The 23,118-nt window shown below is 33.4% G+C and overlaps 1 protein-coding gene across 1 annotated transcript; it reads right to left on the bottom strand.

Moving 5' to 3' along the window:
- Window positions 1–329: 329 nt before the first annotated feature.
- On the bottom strand, window positions 330–19,435 carry LOC145611849 (cysteine-rich receptor-like protein kinase 5). The gene is made up of 7 exons (XM_081667229.1): window positions 18,320–19,435; window positions 9,738–9,872; window positions 9,520–9,641; window positions 8,636–8,846; window positions 5,194–5,431; window positions 1,047–1,191; window positions 330–921 (listed from the first exon to the last, which is right to left on the bottom strand). The coding sequence occupies exons 1-7, from the start codon at window positions 19,134–19,136 to the stop codon at window positions 568–570; spliced, it is 2,022 nt and encodes a 673-aa protein (XP_081523355.1). The 5' UTR covers window positions 19,137–19,435; the 3' UTR covers window positions 330–567.
- Window positions 19,436–23,118: the final 3,683 nt, after the last annotated feature.

Below are 23,118 nucleotides of genomic sequence, written 5' to 3'. Positions count from 1 at the left end.
TTAATTTGGTCAAATTTTGATTAATCCCTTCTGACCTTTGATTTAACACTATTTTTTTTTTTTTTTTTTGAGGGGACTTTAAACTTGGCGCTACTTTGTATCAAATGTCCAACATCTTATTGGTTAAATACGTTTCAATATGTTTGAATAATGTGCATAAAAAGACCGAGGGAACATTGAAGTAAGGACAAAAAGGTTGTGTAAACATGGTTCTCATTCATTTGTTATTACTCCCTAAAGAGATTGATATTGGGTTTAAAACTTAACCGTTCTCTAAACTTATAGTATTATAGTATTATATGTGTCAAAAAAATGTTATAGTATTATAGCACATGCAGTCTAGGCTTTCAATTTCAAAGTGTTTGCACTAAAGGGCATCAATATAATACAATTAATATAGAACACACAATGTTTATTCCTCACAAAACAAAGCTTACAAGCTACAAACGAATATTGTCGTTAATATAACTACAATATACGAACATTAGACAATACACAATACAGGCCTTGGAAATTATTTACACAAGGGTAATTATTTATGCATCAAGGATTCTAAAAGTTACGCAATTACCTTGGATGCAACTCACTAGTTGTAACTTGATTTTCAGATAACATAGTTGGCTCATTATTAGCACTGCTTGATGTCGTCGTTGAAGGCTGACTTAACCTCGATACAAGGGATGATTCATTACTACTTTGATAAAATGATCGAGGGCATTGAGGTATAGGCATTGTGTCGATGGCAGAATCGGTATTGAGCATGACGACAACTTTGCACATGGTTGGCCTCGCTTCTATGTTCTCTTGCGCGCACCACAAGCCTAAATGAATGGATCTCAATACTTCAGCGCTCGAGTATGAATCTTTCAAAGTTGGGTCCATGAATTCCAAGGGTTTTTCCTCGGTTAAACATCTCCAAGCCTAAGAAAATTGTAGTCATAAAAGAGAATAAATTAGATTTTTGATCTCCCAATTAGCTTGAAACTTAATCAAATACGATCATATGGAATACCGTATATATGATTGATAAAATAACTTATACTCACATATGTTAAGAGGTCTCCATGCGGCAGGAATCCAGCACTAATTTTCTTACCGCAAACAATCTCCAAAACCAACACGCCAAAACTATAAACATCTGATTTTACAGAAAATTGTCCATGCATTGCATATTCTGGAGCCATGTAACCGCTACAATAAACAAATACTTCGCTCAAAGTAAATAAAACAAAAACAACACAGAACTGTAAATTTCATGTCTTGTACTACCTCCGTTAATATTTAGTTGCAACTTTGGAATATTTTATGTCTCTCGAAAAATACCCCAAAGTTGCAACTAAATATTAACGAAAGTAGTATATAAAGAGTTGTTTCCTTAAATTGCAACTCTAAAAGGGTTGGTTTCGCAAAGTTGATAAATTTTTATACTTTGTATTTAATATAGGAAAATTTGTTTAAAAAAACCTTTTAAAAACACTATTTTACAAAAAACAACCTTTTAAAAATTTTTTTGCAAAAGAAAACCTCATTGTAAATTTTTTTTGCTGAAGACAACCTAGTATATCTAATCCACTTAATTAACCTCTAATTTCTTCTAAAAATCACTTAACTATATAATAATTGAATTAATTTATAGATTAAAAAATAAAACCACCACCAAGACATCAACTCGCAGGCCTCCCTCAGCTACCCACCACCGAGTCAACCCCTTCCTTTTCCCGGTTTAACCTTTACCCATTACTAACCCCTTTCCCATTACTAATCAACTAGCGTAGCTTCAATGTTCGATATCGTAGTTCCGTAAATGATATCTCATAAAATTCTAGTTTTAGGGGTCACATAAGGAACATCAAGGTAAGTTGGAAAATTAGTTTACCCTTATTCCCACGCTGTATGCTCTCTGGGTATTGCGATTTCGATAAAGGTTGGAGTAATATTAAAGGGTAATTGAGATTATATATAACACGCATGTCGCAAAAAAATGTTCTTCTTTAATTCAAAGGTTCAAACCCTCATAATATTAGCAAATAAATAGTTAATTCAACAATTATAGAAATCATGAAAATACTTTGCTACGAAAACACCAATGAAATTTGTGTTTCTGATGAAAATGAAATTGAACGCCGGCGTGTAGAGTTTGGCAAGGACTATTATCGGTGTGTAGTCGCAGCAACGGTAAAGTGGAAACCGGGAAAGGGGTCCACTCGGTGATGGAGGTGGGTTGCTGTGGGTAGAGGGTCCTATGTGGCGGCTCAATTGAGGGAGGGGGCTGCTGCTAGGGGAAGGGTGAAAGGTAGGGGGTGGTGGTATTATTAAATGGATAAGTGAAAGTTAAAGGGCAATTACAAAACATTAGAAGTTAATTGAGTGAATTAGTAATACTAGGTTGTATTCAACAAAAAAATTTAACAATAAGGTTTTCTTTTGCAAAAAAACTTTTAAAAGGTTGTTTTTTGTAAAATAGTGTTTTTAAAAGGTTTTTTTTGACAAATTTTCCTTTAATATAATATGTTTTATCAACCAAAATACGAAAACAAATTCATACATGGATTTAGGTTAGACGAACTACCCTAGCTACCATCTTAGAATCTTCTATGGGTCAACACGACTCACCTTAGTGAGGTAGATACTTTGAGAGTAGGTGAAGGTAAACCGAATTTTCATTCTCAAAGTGCCCTTCAGAGAGAAGTGTGCTAGCTTGGCTGCTTGGAGATAGGAAGTCTTTTTTTGGTCACTAATTTTTATTTTCTTTTGTTGAATTGAAACTTTAATTTAGCTATTCAATAATAATTAAAAAAAAAAAAAAAAAGAGATCTCAATGACTAACAAATCAAATTTGCTTCAAATAATACTGTGAAACATGACACTACCATTGACAAAGATGTGGAGACCAATCAATTATAAGCTCATTTAAGTTGATCCAAAAAATCCAAACAAAATTTGTAATAACTCCTAATTTTGATCATAATTTTCTATAGGAAATTTTGACATTTGCAACCACCTAAAATACCTCACTTCAGATTTGCTACCTATTAATTTTTTTTTTTTTTTTTACTTTGCTACCACCTAAATCATAGTTTGTTAAAAATCACTACAACTTGTACTGTCTTACACCGTTAGTATTTCCATTACCACCACCCAACCATCGTCCAGCCACCACTCTTTCCCACCCACCACTCCTTCCCACCCACTGCTTAATCCATCGCCACTATTCAACATCAAACTCATTGCAACCACCACCCAACCACCGCCAAGCCACCACTCCTTCCCCACCCACCAGTTGCCCAATCCCCTGCCCGCGACTCCAGCCACCCAAACAACTCCCCTGCTCCTTCCAAGACTCACAGTGCCACCATCATAACCAGCCACAATTAACCACCACTTCACACAACCGCTCTAACCACCACAACATCTACCAATCAGCAGCGGAACCACATCGAACCACCATCAATTACCAACCCTTTTGCTGCCCCTTTCCAATGTTCCCTCACATCACCACCAATCGGCACCAGCACCCAATAACAGCCACCGCACATAGCAGCAACGCTGCCCAAATTCACAACCCCCAACGACATATTCGAAACCCCTAAATTCGAAAATTACAATTATCAATTTCGAGACATTTTCGTTAATTTTTTGACAATTTCAAGTTCAATTTATATCCATAAAGGATGAAAATGACCCCTAAAACCTTAAACGAACAATTACTATCACAAAAAAGTAACGACACGCCAACTGAGACATTGTTAGTTTGACACGCACATGAGACGACATTTGCGTTATTTTTTTGACAATTCCAAGGTTTGGATCCGTAAGGATTAAAATGACTTCCAAAACTTTAGCCAAACAATTTTTGACACGCAAATTGAAACATTAAATGTTTAAAAGGGAGACTATAGTCTTTTCCTTAATTATTTTAACTTTGTGAAATAGTTTTTAACGGTGTTAGTCACAGTTTGAAAAAAGACCAAACCACGGGTGTACCGTTAGAAAGGCAAAAATTTAAGAATGTATCAATGGGAAAAGTCAAAATCATGGGTGTACCAATGAGAATTTCCCTATATATTACTTCCTTCGTTTTTTTTAGTTGACACCGTTTGACTTTTACACTATTCACACAACACGCTTTGACTTGCTTTTGTGGTTTATAGATACGATAAAACATACTCATGTGGGATCTTGTTTGAATCATCTATATGTATATTTTATTAATATCGACTTTTTATAATTTTATAATATTGATAATTGAAGTTAAAAACATCCGTTGGCAAGCGTGATAGTAGAAAGATGTCAACTAAAAAATACAGAGTAATTATTTAACTGTAGAATTTATAACTTTTTTCAAAAAATATCCCCTCCTTACCATTCACCAACTCAACCAGCTAAAGTAGATGCGTTGAGGCCAAGGACTATGTTCTATACTCTAATACCTTGACCTCAACCCCGACCCTCTTCTCCAATTTACTCTGACCCTCTTATCCGCCAACCACTACCTAGTCTCTCTCTCTCTCTCTCTTCCCTTATACTGCCACACTCTTGCACATTCTGGCTAGTTTAAGGCTAGGGTGGATGTGGGCATGGGTTCCGATGGCTAGGGGTAGGTTTCGAGATGGGTGTGATGATTTCTAAGGTGTGATGGCTAGGATGCTTGGGGTTTTGAAGAGGGTGCATGCCAATGATGGTGTAAGGGAAAGGAAAAGGGGTGTTTAGTGATTGTCGGTGGGGAAGGGGGTGGTTCTGTATGACCAACAAGGGAGAGTGGTGATCTACTAGCGGGGAAGAGGTGGGAAAGGACTGTTGTGGTTGTTTGGGGAAGGGTTTGGTAGGAACAATGGGGGAAGTGGGTATTTTAACTAAAGAGATAGTTTTAAATACTTTTTTTTTTTAATATTTAACCAATCACAATATGACAAGTGTCTATTAAACGTTCACATTTTATTTTGAGAAAATGATCAAATAGGTCGTTTCATTACTTTGGAATAATCCAAAGATCGTTATTAATTTAGAAGACTGATTAAATGTCTTATTATTCTTGTGACAATTTTTCCTAACCATTTTTCATCTTATACAATATAAAATAACTCAAAATATGAAAACTAATAATTTGACTTAAAAGTATGTGAAAAAAGTGTTTTGTGAAAGAAAAAACAAAAGTTTACCTTAACAAAAATAAAAATAAAATAAAAATCTTACTATGTTCCAACAATTCTGGTGGTGGCATTCACACTTTGATCAACTTCGGAGATTCTTGCCAAACCAAAATCAGCAATCTTTGGGTTCATGTTTGCATCAAGTAAAATATTTGCAGACTTAAGATCACGATGGATGATCCTTGGTTGAGAGTCTTGATGAAGGTAAAGTAATCCCCTAGCAATGCCTTTAATAATTTCGTAACGCATACTCCATTTCAACTCTCCTTGCTTCCGTGCATCTACGAGGTTTGATGTTACATACGGAGTAATTAAAATCAGCAAGGTCAATCCATTTCAATATTGTTAATTTGCCATAGAGTATTGAAATTTTTACGATAGAGGCGTATGTACGATCAATGCTTTATTTATTTTTTTGAAAAAAAAATATTTGAAAGAATATATAACTTTTTTTTTTTTTTTTTTTTTTTTTTTTTTTTGAATAGAAAGAACATATAACTGTTTTGTAAAAGGTTTAATTTTGTAAAGAACATTCAACTTTATGTTCTTTTTGTAAATCCAAAGAACTTCTTTGAAAATAATAAAGAATATGATAATATTTTGAAATGAACATTCCTTATTTATATTTATTCACTATAATTTAAAGACAAAATTCAAAAAACATTTAACAATAAGCAGTGAACATATTACAAATAAAAGTACATTACACTAACAATTGATCAAAGAACATGGACATTTACAATAGTTTATCAATATATTTAATAGAGATTATTATCTGATATAAGAATGAATATATGAAAAGAACATAGTATTAATAACTAGATGTACATAATAAACAAATATGAAGTACATCATGTTTTCTGATAAAGAACATAATTTAACAGTATGTTTATTTCACTCTAGGTATATGTTCAAGAGAAAATAGTATGTATTTTCACTGTAGCTATATGTTCATTATTGCTATTTCTATGATATGTTATTTCCATTTTGTTTTTATTCAAACGTATGTACCATGCATGCACCTCTACAAATAAGATATTGGTAATTTGGTAGAGCACACACACGCTCATGAACCTCAATCTGATAATGTAATACTCGTATGAACTTTAATACTTATTGTGAACCTGAAATACGTCGTTATTTTGAACATAGTGACCCTAATTTTAATACAGTGATATTTACTATCACCATTGACTAGTAAATTAAAATTTCATTAAAAAAAATATAAAGAAGGTATTGTGTCAGTCCAGACTGAAGAAACGTTTGGTCAGTATGGACTGACAAAATGCGGGTTTTTGATATCCTCAATTAGCGGAATGATATCCTTTATTGGCTGGATGATATCCTCTATTGACTAGATGATATCTTTTATTGGCTATATGATATCCTTTATTGACAAGATGATATTTGTACTGGCTAGATGATATCCTTTATTAGGATGGTGATATTCTCTATTGGCTGGATGATATCCTCTACTAACTGGATGATATTCTTTATTGGCTATATGATATCTTTTATTGATTGGCTATATGATATCCTCTATTGGCTGAATGATAAACTCTATTAGGTGGATATCATCCAACAAACTAATAAAGGATATCATCCAGCTTACAAATGATATCATATAGCCATTAGAGGAATATATCATCCAGCCTATAAAAGATATAATCTAGGCAATAGATGATATCATCCGGCTTATAGATGATATCATAGAACCAATAGAGGATATCATCCAAAGTATAGATAATATCATGAAACCTATATAATAGAAGATATCATTGCACTAATAGAGGATATTATGAAACTAATACAGGATATCATATGGACAATGGATGGAGGATATCATCCAACTTATTATAGATGATATAGTCAAGAAAATAGAATTTATTTTATAAAAATAATTAAAAAGTCAACAATGGTGGAATCACCATTAAAGGTCCCGTACTAAGCTCATGGGTATAACATAACATATTCAATTCTCAACCAAAATACATGCATTTGTTATCAAAACGCTCACAATTCAACAATCTCAATCAATTATCAAGCCAATTCAAGCATAAATCATGAACAAATATAATCAACAATATTTATTTTCACTATCCTTACCATCCTCTTCAAATTTTCAATTCAAGCGTGAATTATGAACAAATAAAATAGTCATTTAGCAGGAAGTTGAGGAGAGAGAAAATAGGGGTGGATTAAAGGTGAGGGAGGAGAGAGAAAGTGAAATAGGATTGAGTGGGAGTATTGTTGGTGGTGGTGAGTAAAAAATAAGGGTGTGAGGAGTTTGTAATATCTTACAAAAAATAATAGATTTACTGACAAACTATTTGGTCAGGCTGGACTGACCCAATAGTTTGTGAAAAATATAAATTAACCTCTTATGACCTTCATAATAACACAATGATATTTATTTTAACATAGTGACCTTGTTTTCTATTAATAAAACAACTACAGTGTCTCTAATATTAGTAGGCCACAATAAATTAATATTTTTTTTTTGAAATCATAAATTAATGTTAATTAACCAATAAGAGTTTGTACCGATTGGAACGTTATGTAAACACAAGGTTTTGATAAAATTAGGTCTATAATTGCATCCATTGTAAAGCTGCTCTAAGTAATCTAAAATTACCCAAAATAAATAAAAGTTACCCCAAAATAAATGAATAAAACCAAATTTCCGGAAAATAAATATATTATTAGCTTTCTACAAACTTATTACATATTATTTTTTTACATTAAACTAGTTATACATTACGAAGTATAATTTTTGCAAAATAAAACTATTAATAATTGAGTTGTTGTTGGTATATTATTGGAATTTCAAGCTCCTACTATTTTTACGAATACATAATTGTTCTGGGGTGGAACCGAAATGAGGATCATGGGCCAACCCTAAGCATCTCAGTTAATCAGAGCACAAGAGAGTAAGAGAAATAGAAGAAATAAAGATTGTGGGAGAGAGAGTCATACAATGTGACTTGGTATTTATAATACTTTGTAATGTTCTTACTCGTACAATTTATTTGTTAACAATTTTCTTTTGTAAAAAGTTTAATATCTAGTGTTAGAAATTGAATTTGCATGGTTGAATATTTTTATGAACCACAATATAAATTTTTAATATAGGTTGATGACTTGAAATGAGACTCTATTTTTTATTATTTTTTTTTAATATAAGTTGATGATATGGTTTGGGCTAGTGTACTTTTATTAACTTACATGGTTTATTAGTATATTGAAGGCTTTTTATATAAAGTAATGAGTCGAGTCATTATATATCCCGTGCAATAATTAATTATATTAGTAAATAACATTTCTAACAACAAATTTCATGATAAAATATGGGGAATTTATTGCGTTAAAAAAAACTATATTCAAAGTTAATACTCTGTGTATTTTGATAGTGAAAAAAGTCTATTGTATCAATTATCTAGGAACCGATGGAGTATTATAAGATTAGAGTTTGTTACGGAACATACCAAATAGAAAGTAGTCGAGGCTTTTGTTGGGAACAAATTCAAACACGAGTGACTTCTCTTCTCCTGCTAAGCAAAATCCCAATAGCTTAACCAAATTTCTATGTTGAAGATTGGCTATTAATACAACCTCATTCTTGAATTCTTCTGCTCCTTGGCTAGATACCTTTGATAGTCTTTTAACTGCTATCTCTTGTCCATTTGCCAAAGTTCCCTATGATACAAAGGAATTCTATTACGAGGTTACGAAAAATAAATTAATTTAAGTAAATATTACAATTATTATTATTACTCTACACAAATTCTTATATTTAGTTGGCCATATGGTACATGAGTTTATTTTATTAGGGTGTTATAAGGGTTACTTGGTCAATGTTACAGGAGTTATTATTTTTTGTCAGCATTATAAGGGTTATTCTATCAATGCTATAGGGGTTACCCAGTCAACATAACAAGTGCTACTCGATCAATGTTTAACAGTCACTTAGTTTACAGCGGCCATATAATGTGGTCAGCCGCATACATACAAATTAAAATCGCCCATTTTTGCTTGAACAATAACAATACAACAAACTTCCTATATTAGCAAGCGATCCATTTGAATAGAAACTAACGGAGTATCTTCGTTCAAGCTACTATATATTGTTTTTTGGTATTCCACCCATTTCACCCTATGAGCTAATCCGGATTCAGGGATTAGTTCTAGGTTGTTAGGTTTCAATCCCCTCCCGATTGTTGTTGCGGGAGATCGAACATGAGTCATCCCTACGAAGTGTAGTCTCAATCACCACTACACAAACATCAAATTGGTAGCTACTATATATTGTGAATATGTGATAGCTAATTCAATATTCGAATTCATAGGAGGGTTGTGACCCATTGGTTACCTTATAAACAGTGCCAAATCCGCCTTGGCCAAGCTTGTTGTCATCAGAAAAGTTGTTCGTGGCAGCTTCGAGTGTTTTCAAATCGAACATCAATGACTCCGCAGTTATCAAATCATCAAGCACTATATATAGCAACATGTGAGACATTTGCTAACATCATTGTATATATTATTCAAAGTTAAATAGAAATTCACACTGTATATGAACTGGATAAATACCATTTTTAACGTCTGGAGAAGGGTACTTGTTTGCTTTCTTTCGAAAGACACAAATGCCTATTATTAACAATCCCATAACCGCTAACAGCACAATGGTCGCCACAACTATTTTCTTTGCAGTCGCCTTCTTCTTTCCTGAAGAATTATATAGTGGTTTAATTATCTAAATGTCATTGAAAGTGTAGGTATCCTATACTTTACCTTAATATTTTCGAAAATTGTGAAGGACTTGATAATTAAGTAAATATTTTTTATTGTCCAGCGTTCCGGAATATGACTAAGATATTATTTGGAATATGACTAATATACTATTCTAACAAAAAGACTTGCGTGGACCTGGTCCACAATATTATTATTGTGGACCCGAGGTTTATACACACACAACTGACATTATATTGAACATAGTGGCCCTTATTTTTAACATAGTGACTCTTATTTTTAAGATAGTAACCTTTATTAAAACTTGTATAACGTTTAATATTATTGTGAGCTTGAAATACGTCGTTATGACCATAATATTTACATAGTGACCTTTATTATTCATATTGACCAATTTATAAAATATTTCATTAAAAAAATTAATATCTTATAGCCTATATATTACCAAAATGACTTTTATATCAACATAGTCACTTTTATTTCAACACAGTGACTTTTTTTTTTATTAATAAAATAATCATAGTTTCTCTAATGTTAGTGGTCCACAATAAATTAGTGTGAACCAGGTCCAACAATAGGTCTTGTGTAAGGTATGTATACGTTAATTATAGGAAAATTTGACAATTACCACCTTCTGTTATATCCATTTTAGCAAGTACCACCTTGTATTTTTAAAAACATCAAAAGTTACCACCTTCTTGCCCCTCAACTACCACGTGACGTCATTTTGGGCTCATTATTTCCTTTTTCTTCCTATTTCCCTCACATTTGTCATTCCTAACTCGATTCTCATCCCCCCTTTCATTTCTTTTTCCCCAAACAATCAAAAACACTTCAATTCACTCCTCCAAATCAAAATTAATGAACACTTATTGGTGATTTTTTGGGGGAAAAAAAGTGAAAGGGGAGATGAGAATCCAAATAGAAATGAGAAATGTGAGGGAAATAGGGAGGAAAGGGAAAGAATTGGCCCAAAATGACGTCACGTGGTAGTTGGGGGCAAGAAGGTGGTAACTTTTAATGTTTTTGAAAATAGAAGGCGGTAAATTTCAAAAAAAAATTAGAAGGTGGTAATTGCTAAAATGGACATAACATAAGGTGGTAATCGTCAAAATTTCCTTAATTTTGTTGTAATACGGTGAGTCTGAGGGTAACTTTAATTGTTTTTGTGGTAACTTTAAACACTAGGGTAACTTTTAGAATGTATCCGTAATAACAGGTTCATTTTCACATTATATAATATGGACACAATTAGTCTTCTAATATTTACAATGCAAATATATATAATTTTTGATAATTTTAATCCAACATAAATAAATATTTTTCAAGAAACTAAAAAATAATGATAATGAGTTAAAACTAAAAATTTGATAAATAATAAAATGTTGACAATTCTACTTTAAGTAAAATAATGGATTTTTTTGCTAGAAACTACTTAATTAAATAAATTTTGTAAGCAACTACCTAATAAAAGATATATTGTAAAGAAGCTAACTTATAAAATGTATAATGTTGTAATATACGATATTTGGCCGAATTCTACCGTTGACTAATTATACGACATTGACCCACATCAAAATACCCCAAAACCACCATAGGGGTTTGTTTTTAAGGGAGTAAGGTTATTTTGGGGTGGTTGGAGGATTTTTCAAGTTAGGTAGTTTCTTGCTTCGGAATGGTGGTTTTTAGGGTTAGAGGTGGTGGTTACTTGGTTAAAGTGTGGTTTCGGCGGCATGGTGAAGGCAATTTTAAGCAAGTAGTGTTAGATATGGGGAAGAAAGAGGTTATTTCAGGGGTATTTTTAGGTGGGTCAATGTTGGAAATCCGGCAAAGCTAATATTTTATAATATATTATCCTTTATTAGGTAATTTTTTGCAACAATATTTTATCTTTTATCAGCTAGTTTCTTACAACATCTTTTTTATTAGGTAGTTTTTCACATAATCTGAGTTTTATTAGGTATTTCTGACAAAAAAAATCCTAATAAAATTTATTACTTGGAAAAAAAATGTTATTATGAACTATATATATAATCATTAAAATATTACAGTTGTTATATTTCAAACGATCAATATAAAATATTCATGTCCCTTTAACATTAAATTTACAAGAAATATGAATCAAGTAATGATTTAAGTTAATATGCCAATAGTATTCAAGTACAGTGTTGAAACTTGAAAGAAATGGTGTAATAATGGACAAAACTAGATAGTGATAGTTTATATGAGGAACACGATAAATTTTTTGTATGCATTTTGTTAAGTATTAGTGGGTGGAGAAGGTATTGTGTCTGTCCAGACAGACGAAATGTTTTGTCAATCCGGACTTACAAAATGTGGATTTTTGATATACTTAATTAACGGGATGGTATCCTCTATTGGCTGGATGATTTCTGGATGATATCTTTTATTGGCTATATGATATCCTTTATTGACATGATGATATTTCTACTAGCTGGATGATATCCTCTATTGTTTGGATGATATTTTCTATTGGCTGGATGATATCTTTTGTTGGCTATGTAATATCCTTTATTGGCTATATGATATCCTCTATTAGTTGGATGCACTACTAGAAAACAGGTCATTTTCGACGAAACGGTTCCGACGGACACTAAAATCTGTAGGAAAATACAAAAATTCCGACGGATTTGATTTCCATCATTTCCGACAGAATTTTAATCCATCGGAAATTTCTGACCGATTAAATTTTCAACGGAATTGTAATCCGTCAGAAATTTATTTACTTCCGACGGAAAATCCGTCAATATTATATTTTACGACGGATATAAAAATCCGTCGAAATTTTTCGACGGATTTTAATTCCTTTCCGACAGGATTTTAGTTAAAAAAAAAGACCCCAAAACCCTAATTAAAACGACTCACCCCCACCTACCCCTCTTTCAATTCTCCGCCTCTCTCTCCTTTCTTCCTCTCATCTTCTCTTTCTCTCTCCTCTCCTCATCCCTTTTTCTCTCCTCTTATCTCCTTTTCCCTCTTCTCTTTTCATGCCCCTTCTCTTCTCCTATGATTCTTTCCCTCACACCCTTCTTCTCTTCTTCTTTTGGTTCTCTAATGGTGATGGTTGTTTATGGTCATGGTTTAAAACAAATTAATGGGTTTTAATTTAAGGTCAAATTGGACCATGAAAATGCTAGATCTAGATTTTTCATGGTCGAATTTGGTCTTATTAAACCAAGTTTGATGTGAAATTCGAAGCTAATTCGATATTGAAGGTAAGTTTAAATTTTTTTATTTTTGTTTTTGATTTTTAATTTAAGTTATGGGCTGTGGTGATTTTTGACCGTGTAGACGGTTTTAGGTGGGTGGGTTTGGGATAAGGGTTCGGTCAAGGTTTTTGTGGATCTAGGTTTGGTGGGGTTTTGGATAAGGGTTCTGTCTTTGGGTGGATCAGGGTTTGATGGGGTTTTGGATAAGGGTTCGGTCAATCTTTGGTGGATATGTGTTTGGTGGGGTGGTGGTGGTGGTGGGAGGTGCTGATTTTTGGGTGGTGGTGGTGGGAGGTGCTGATTTGTGGGTTAGGTGGGGTGGTGGTGATCTGACGGGTGACGCTGTGTTTATTGTTGTGTCTCTTGGCTTAGGTAGGTTTAGGGTTGGAGGAAATGATACGCCGGGCCGGTGGTGGCGCAACGTATTTTTTTTAATTTTGCAAAAGAATTTTCCGACGGAAATTCCGTTGGAGATTTCCAACGGAAGTGTATCCGTCGAAAATTTACGACGGACTTTTCCGGTACCGAAAAAACCTCTTTGAACAGAACTCCGTCGAAATTTTTTTCCCGACGGAAATGTGTTTTTCAAAGGATTTCAGGGTGTTTCCGACGAAAGTTTTCTGTTGGAAATGACCTGTTTTCTATTAGTGATGATATCCTCTATTAGTTAGATATCATCCAACAAACTAATAGAAGATATCATCCAGCCTATAAAAGATATTAGGTAAAATTGGTATAAACCACCTTTTTTGTCCGACTTTATTGAAAAAACCACCTTTTAAATTTTTTTTTTTTAACTAAACCACCTTTTAAGTACCTAAATTTTTTATTGCACCACCCCTATTTCAAATCTAACATATTGTATCTCAACCATCCACTTCCAAATCATCAACCATAGCAAATCTTTCCCTTCCATCTCAACCAGCCACTTCAATTACCTCAATTTAGGTTTTGAGAATAAACAAATACTACAATTTAATTATTGTAGCAAAATTAAGTTTGGTTTTTTAGAGCTTTACTCAATTTAGTCATGCATATACATAAAGGGGAGGGTCAAATGTTTTTGGAGGTGAAAAAAATACATGATTTAGGAGCGAAAGTCACAAGTAGTGGGCCCCTTTGACGTTTTAGTTAATTTTTTCGTCATAATTTGAAATAGGGGTGGTGTAGTTAAAAATTTAGATACTTAAAAGGTGGTTTAATTAAAAAAACATAAAAGGTGCTTTTTTCAAAAAAGTTGAACATAAAAGGTGGTTTTTACCAATTTTACCATGATATTATAAATCCATTAGAAGATATATATCATCCAGCCTATAAATGATATAATCTAAGCAATGAATGATGTCATCTTGGTAATAGATGATATCATCTATCTTATCAATGATATCATGGAACCAATAGAGGATATCATCCAAACTATAGATAAAATCATGAAACCTATATAATAGATGAAGATATCATTGAACTAATAGAGGATATCATGGAACTAATACATGATATCATTTGGACAATGAATGATATCATCCAACTTATAGAGGATATCATCCAAATTATTATAGATAATATAATCAAGAATATAGAACTTATTGTTTGATAAAAATAATTAAAAGGTCAACAATGGTGGAATCACCATTGAAGATCCCGTCTGAAGCTCATGGGTATAACATAACATGCTCATTTCTCAACCAAAATATATGCATTTGTTATCAAAACGCTCACAATTCAACATACAATCATATAGAAGAATCAATTTCAACAATTATACATCACACAGCCCCGAAGTGGTTTTTTGGGCTATTTTCAAAAAATCCAAAAATCTCAATCAATTATCAAGCCCATTTAAGCATAAATCATGGACAAACATAATCAACAATATTTATTTTCACTATCCTTACCATCCTCTTTAATTCAAGCATAAATTACCATCTTCTTTTATTCAAGCATGAATTATGAACAAATAAAAATTAGTAATTTAGCAGAAAGTTGAGGAGAGAGAAAATAGGGGTGAGTTAAAGGTGAGGGAGGAGAGAGAGAGTGAACTAGGATTGAGTGGGAGTATTGTTGGTGGTGGTGGGCGTAAATGAGGGTGTGAGAAGTTTGTAATGTCGTACAAAAAACAATAGCTGGACTGACAAACTAAGTGGTCAGGCTGCACTAACCCAATAGTTTGTGTATACTCCCTCCGTTTCAATTTATTTGCAACATAGGAGGGAATTGCGTGTGGACTCGTAGACAAAAGATTATAAACTTGATTATTGAAAAATTAGGGATACACTTAAGTGTTAATCCAAAACCAACACCTAGCACCACCACCAACAGCCCACCACCAATACCTAGCACCACCACCAACACCTACCACCACTAGTCCACCACCGAGCACCATGAAACCACCCACCACCATGAAACCAACAAACACTAAACCCACAACAACCCACCACCACCCACAACCCTAAATCGACCCACAAATCCACCACCACCCACGAATCCAGCAAACACCGAACCCACTACAACCCACCACCACCCATTACAACCGATAAATCCTAAACCCAGAATCCAAAATCTGCCACCACGAATCCACAACCCATCATCTTCACGAATCCACTACCCATCACAACCCACGAATCCGCCACCACCCACGAATCCATAACCCATCACCACCCACGAACCCAAATTTCGAACCCTAAAACCCATGACCTCAGAAATCGAAACCAAAACCCACAACCTAGATTTCGAACCCAAAACCCACAAGCGAGGGGACAGCCGACAGCGACGTGACTTCCGGCGAGGTGTTGCGGTCGAATTGAGGGTAGATCGGTGAAGAAAGAGAGAGAAATTTTGGGTATGGTGGTGGTAGTGGTGGTGGTTGGCAATTGAAAGTGATGCTGAATTTAATTGGGAGCGAGGGGAATGATTTTGGTGGAAATGATTAAGTTAATCAATGTAGAGTTTAAGTTATGAGATAAAATCAGTAGTTTAATTAAGTTGTTCAAAAACAAAAGTAAGGGTAATTTTATAAAATCACACTAAAAAACTTAATACAAAAAGGAAAAAACTTGTTGCAAGTAATGTGGAACGACCATTTTTTGTAATTGTTGAGAGTAACTTAAAACGGAGGGAGTAACTAATTTATGGGAATTAGCGTGGGAATTGTAACTTGGGGAATAAATGGACGAAGAGAAAAGGAAATAAAGGAATGAAAAGTAAAAGAATGTAATCCTTATCCATTGTGTTTGGCTCAAAAGTTAAAATTTGATTTGATGGAAAAGTAAAGTAGTGATGAGTACTGATGAGTGATGAGTGATGACTGATGAGAAACCCATTTCATAAAATTTTTACTTTCTTCCCTTCTTAAAATTGCGAGGAAGAGAAAAACAATAATGGGTTGCATTTTAATTTATTAAAGAAAAGTACATTAAAAAAAAAAAGCTATATTATTAATAATTTTTTAAATAGCTATTTTAACTTGTAACTATATCAAAGTTTTAAGTTTTTTCAAAAAAAAAAAAAAATCTTAATTTTTTAGGGCTTGTTTGGCATTATTATTGGTTTTCAGTTTTTTTTTTTTTTAAACTAAAAACCAAAAACAGGAAACAAGAAATTGTTAGGATTTTTTTTTTCTAAGTCTATTATAATTCTTGGTTATATTTTGCTAGCCTATAAATACATTATTATGCTAATAAAAGGTAGAATTAGATACGAGAGTTTGATGTTTTATTGACTTTTATTTTTTGAAATCCGAATGTTACATTAAGTTATAGCAATGTAAGGTTTGTTTTTCTTATTATTACTCAATAAATCCACGTTATCAACTCATACACTATCTATTATTTTTTTTTAGTTGACACATTTTTACTTTGTACATTATTCGCATAACATTCTTTGATTTGGAAATATGATTTATTGTTAGGAAAATACATAGGTCATAAATTCGTATTAATATTTATTTTTTGAATATCAAATTTTTTACTCTTTGCTGATATGCAATGAAAGATATGCACATTTAAAATATATATGCGTTGCCACGTTGGCAAACAATGCTTGGATTATAGAGGGAAAGACCCCTAACCCCTTCCATTAAAACTTGCAGCAAGCTCTTGGAGGAAAAATGAGAAGCTGAAGACGAGGGGCGATCAGGTTCGTTGTCCCAAACCTTCCTGATTCATGGTCACCTCCTAATCAGGTGTGGGTTAAAATAAAAGTTGATGCTGGTATATTAAAAAGCGTTCCTAAAAACGTTAATTTACATTAATTTATATATATATATATATATGTATATATATATATATATATGTATATATATATATATATATGTATATATATGTATGTATGTATGTATATGTATGTATGTATGTATATATATATATGTATATATATATATATATATATATATATATATATATATATATATATATATATATATATATATATATATATATATATGTATTAATGTAAATAGCATTTAATTTTTTCATAGAATTAATCTTTAACTATTACGGAGTAATATTTAATTTCGCCATGTTATCTTTCAATTATGAGCATATTCTAATAAAAATGTCTATTATGAGATTCAAACTCACAACTACAATAATATGCATTAGATGTCTTACCACTCATCCATATATTAATCATGTTTTCAATACTCGGCTCATAAATATTAAGTATATGGATTGGATGGAGATCTGAACATTTAATAACTGCAATTCCTAAAAAAAAAAAATCGATCCAATTATTTGCTAATTATGATAATCGAGATAATACATACAAGCAAGAAAAATTAACTATCGTTATAAATTTTAGCTATTTAATTATTTTGATATTAATTATGTCTTTATTTTCATCATTTTATAAATTATATACAAAGGATATGTCTATATAATTTTTTTACAAGAACATGTTTATATAATTAGTCAATAGTTGTTTCATAAATAATTATTCAAAGGTTTAATGGGAAACTATTATAAATTATATACAAATATTGAATAAATAAATAATAAAGAATAAACCTATCTATTCCTTACAAGTGGTAAGAAAAATAATCCGGAGCATCGCTCGGGCTACGCACTAGTTATTACATTAAATTCAAACTATTACATTAAAAATCGTGATTAAATTAATTATGTCAATTATGTTGAAATGGATCGATAGATAGTGGTAATATAAAAAATTTTCTAAAGCAAAACTTAATTTACATACCTGGAATAATTGTTGCAGCATCTGTAGGAGAAGGCGCTATGCTTGATATTGGTGAGCTTGATGGCGGCTTCAATTTTGTTAAGTTAAAAAATTCATATAATTCATACCTTAGATTACAACTAGGCGTTAGCACAATTCCCCCTCGACGCAAAAGGCTACTAAAAAGGGTTTTAGCTACACCGAAGCACTCGGTACAATCTTCTCTAGTCAAGTCTGGAGTACATTGAGCCAAAGCGTACAAATTCTGATTTAACGGTGAAAACCATGCCTTTGTAGTGGCAAACTTGTTACCGGACTTGACCGAAGCTGCCTTAGACGATACGATTCTCAACATGTCGTTGAGCAACTTAGTCCAATCTTCGACATGATCCGTGATAAAATCATTGTTTTGAAGCCCTGTGTTGGGTTCTAGTTGTAGGAGATTAAAAAAAGAATAGTTTGAAAAACGAAGGATGCAATTTTCCATCCAAATTATTCCTTCCCAAGTTTGACACACCCTTTTTAACAAATCGCCAGCCTTGTTGACACATTCTTTACAATCATCGCGATCAAGGTCACCTCGGCACAAGGCAAGGCCATAAGCAGGTTCTTCATTTTCTAAGCCTTGCTTTTTTGTAACAAAACCATCATTGGCGGTAGATATTTCGGAGGCCAAATTAGAAAGCAGTTGGTTGCGATTGTTGTCAAACAAGCCTTGAAGAATTAGAAGGTAACTTCTTGACGAGTCAAGGGAACAATTAAATTCTGAGTAATCTAGGTAACGCGAATTTGATACATTAATTTGTAAAAACACTAGTATTAAGATGATGGGCACCATAATGATTTTTTATAAACACACTAATTAGTGATTACCCATTTTGTGTTTTTAGTTTTCGGCTTGTTTGACATTAGAACATTTATCTTAATATTTTAACATTCATAATGGAATGTGGCTACTTTTTTAAAGTCACTACCCTACTGAAAAAGGAGTTACTTCCTCACTTTTAAAAGAAAAGTGTCTCCACCATAAATATGCTATCTTCCGAATTCATACAATGCATAGTCCGTACAATGATTATCTAAATTTGTCAAAATAAAAAAAACAATAAACAATAAAAAATAAAAACCCTCCCACCACATGATTCCAATCTACTATCTCACTTTCACAATACTTTAAACACTTTTTTTTTTTCAACAGTGATTAAAAATTGCTTTTTAACCAGTCTTTTTAGGAAAAGGACTAAGTACCGACTTTAATGTATCTCTCTTTCTACTATACTAAATAATGGGTCAATCCTATCTATTTCACTATTGGATTTATCAATGGGTCTTAATTAGCAACATACTTATGCAGCTAGAATAGCTCCAACCAGGGGAGACCTAAAATGCGCAGCCCAAATCAAATACTACCTCCGTTTCATATTTTTTGCAACTTTGGGCATTATTTATGAGATATAAAATATTCCAAAGTTGCAAAAAACATGAAACGGAGGTAGTAATTCAGACGACATACCCGCTCAAATCAATACCACACTCTATCAAATGAACATTTAGTTAATATAGACATGAAAAAAATGAACTTTTAATACTAAAAAATGTTATTAAAAAAATGATCATTTATTAAAAATGAATGTGGTTATCATATAATCATATATTTGCTAACCACGACCTTAAAATGAACACATAAAAAAATAAAAATAAATAAAATAAATAACACGTAAAAAAAATGAACATATAAAAAAAGTTAACATGTAAAAAATGACCAATTAGTAATAAAAAGTGAACATGTCAAATAAAGAAATGAATATTTAATATATTAAAAATGAACATTTATCATACAACCATAAAATAGCTGGACCACACCAATAATTAAATGAACATTTCATAAAAATATATGAACACATTAAATAAATGAACATTAAGTATAAAAAAAACACGTAAAAAATGAACACATAAAAAAAAGTATGAACATTTAGTATATTGAAAAGGAAAATTTGTCAAGAATAAAATTTTTCTAGTAGTGTTTTGACTGCTCAAAACGCTAACCTGCACCTCAAACGCTACCACTAAACAGGGCCTAAGTCAACCTTTATATAATATGGTTAAATAAGCCAAGATTTTAATTAACTCAAAATAAGTCGACTTTTAAAGGGTATTTAATTAAAATGAGTAAAAACTTGTTAAAGTAGAAGGTAATCGGTTGATAAGGTAACATATAACACGTGTCATTATGTGGTTGGTCCTTAAATAATAAAAAGATATTTTTAAAGTGATTATTGAAATAAAAAAAATAAAATTTACAATTAAATAATTATATTAAAATAATTAAATAAACAAAAAAAAATATTCCCAGCCCACCACTCACTGCCAACCCCCACCCCCTTCCCGTTCCAGCAGCCGATGACAACCGATCCTTCCTTCGTCGTCGGCGACCTCATGCCATCCCCTCCCTTTCCCTAATCCCGTCTTTAAACCCAATTCATGTCCCTTCGTGAAGCGCAACATGGATGTTGCGAAAAGGCGGGAAAACGAGCGTCGGAGAGCTAGATAAAGGACGACGTGGGTGTAAAGCCAGATGGTGACATTGGAGCGATTTGCGGCGACGAGGAACGAAACACAGGAGCATGAGAAGGCTCCAATGAGATTGGGTCGATTCAAGGTCAATTAGGGATGCCGTTTCCGATTAGGGGGAACACTACTAAAAAACAGCCTATTTCCAACGGAAAAATTATGTCGGAAACACCCTGAAATCCGTCGGAAAACCCGTTTCCGACGGGAATTTCGTCGGAACTAGTTGTCAAAAATGTTTTGGTAAGACACTACTAGAAAACAGGCAAATTCCAACGGATTGGTTACGACGGACCCGAAATTCCGTCTGAGAAAAGTAAAATTTCCGACGGATTTCTGTTCTGTTGTATACTTCTGACGAATTTTAAAAAAATCCGTCGGAAATTTCTTACGTAAATAAATTCCGTCAGAGTACATGTGCTTTCTGACGGAATTTTCCTTCGTAATTTACAATTTTCGACAGATTTATAGTCCATCGGAAAATTTTTGAAAAGAAGTTAGAATTGTTTTTTTTTCCCATTTAAACCCTAAAATGAAGCCCTTCCCCCTTTTCTTATTTCCGCCTCTCTTTCGATCTCATCTTCTCCCCTTCTCTGTCCTTTTTCCTCTTCTTCGTTCTCCCCTCTTCCTTCTCCTTCTCTTTTCTTCTTCTTCGTTCTCCCCTGCTCCTTCGTTCTCCTTTTCACTCTTCCTCTTTCCTCTTCTTCTACTTCTCGTTCTCCTTCTCACTCCTCTTTTTCTTTCCCCCTTCTCTTTCTTGTTCCTTCGCCGACAGTAACTCCCGCCGCCACAAGAACACCAATAACGTGAACAACAACGTACACCAACACACTTTAACACCAACGGTGCAAACGAAGGTTTTTAGGTCAAATTCGACCATGAAACTCTAGATCTAGAGTTTTCATGTTCGAATTTGGCCTTGTAAACCCAATTTCGTGGTTTTGTGTGGTCAAAATTAAATAAGGTATGTATCCATTTTTTTTCTTAATTTTAATTTTATTTGTTTTTTCAAATTGTGTTTGACAATTTTGTAGTGGTGGTTGATAAATCTGGGTTAAAGTTGGATTTTTTATGTATTTTTTTGGTCGGAATTTTTGGATGCTTTGGTAAGGGTTTGAGTGGGTGGAGCCGAGTTAGGGTTTGGGTTATGGGTGGATCTGGGTTGTGGTGGTGGGTCGTTGAAGTTAGGGGTTGGGGGGATTTTCGGTGGTGGTGGGACGTTGAAGTTAGGGGTTGTGGGGATTTTCGGTGGTGGTGGGTCGTTTAAGTTAGGGGTTCTGGGGATTTTCGGTGGTGGTTGTCATTTGGGTTAGGTGGGTCTGGTTTTGTGTTAGGTGGTGGATGACGTTAGTGGTGGTGGTTGTTTTGCTGATGGTGGTCTGATATAGGGGATAGTGGCACTGGTTAGGGTTTGTTGAGGGGGTGATACGCCGCATCGGTGGTGGTGCGGCATGTTTTTTTATTTTTTATTTTTTTAAAAGAAATTTCCGACGGAATTTCTATCGGAAATTTTCGACGGATTCTGAATTCGTCTGAAATTTACGACGAAATTTTCCGGTGCCTGAAAATTTGGCTATGACGGAATTTTTTGTCGGAATTCCGTCGAAAAAGTGATTCCGACGAAATTTCCCTCGGAAAAGGTCGTTTTTCCTACGAACCCTTTTGTGACAACCATTTCCGATGGAATTTCTATCGGAAACGGGATTTTCGACGGAATTTAGGGTGTTTCCGACATAAATTTCCCGTCGGAAATAGCATGTTTTCTTGTAGTGAAAAAACTGTCCCTTTCGACATAATTCATTCGTAGGAAGAGATTTTCAGGCAACGAAAAAATCCGTCGAAAATTTGAGGGAAATTCCGTCGTAAAAATTAATTAAAAAAAACGCCTACCACCAATCCACACCACCAGCCACCACCCTACACCTCCAGCCTCCCTAACCCGTACCCAGCCACCAGCCAGACCCACCCCCTACAATCCTGCTAAGCTAGCACTCAAGCTTGCAACACAAGGCTCTTCCGATTTCCTTGGCCCGCAAGCAAAGGGGCCCGCCAGTGTACGTGTGTGTATATGTGGGGTCCACGTGGCGTGTGATGATGATTAATTGAATACTAATCCTATTCCTTCTAGGTTTATATTTTTAAGGTGGTGTTTTTTTGTTAATTATAAATACCAATGAATCACTAGATGATCATACAATTAATTAGAGGATTCATATTGCCTCCTAAAAATGAGAAATTGGATCTAAACACAT

Source organism: Chenopodium album, chromosome 24 (assembly GCF_948465745.1).
Source record: "Chenopodium album chromosome 24, dcCheAlbu1.1, whole genome shotgun sequence".
Classification (NCBI taxonomy): Eukaryota; Viridiplantae; Streptophyta; class Magnoliopsida; order Caryophyllales; family Amaranthaceae; genus Chenopodium; species Chenopodium album.
The sequence above is the reverse complement of the archived record's forward strand: the minus strand, read 5'-3'. Positions and strand labels throughout refer to the sequence as shown.

What these genes read in the sequence shown, in the direction of transcription:
- LOC145611849 (XM_081667229.1), bottom strand. Translation starts at nt 19,136, where the DNA reads ATGGTGCCCATCATCTTAATACTAGTGTTTTTACAAATTAATGTATCA. An exon ending in TTCTCCAGACGTTAAAAATG is followed by an intron (nt 9,642 to 9,737) that starts GTATTTATCCAG and finishes TGCTATATATAG; the next exon opens with TGCTTGATGATTTGATAACT. An exon ending in ACCAGAATTGTTGGAACATA is followed by an intron (nt 1,192 to 5,193) that starts GTAAGATTTTTA and finishes TGTTTATTGTAG; the next exon opens with CGGTTACATGGCTCCAGAAT.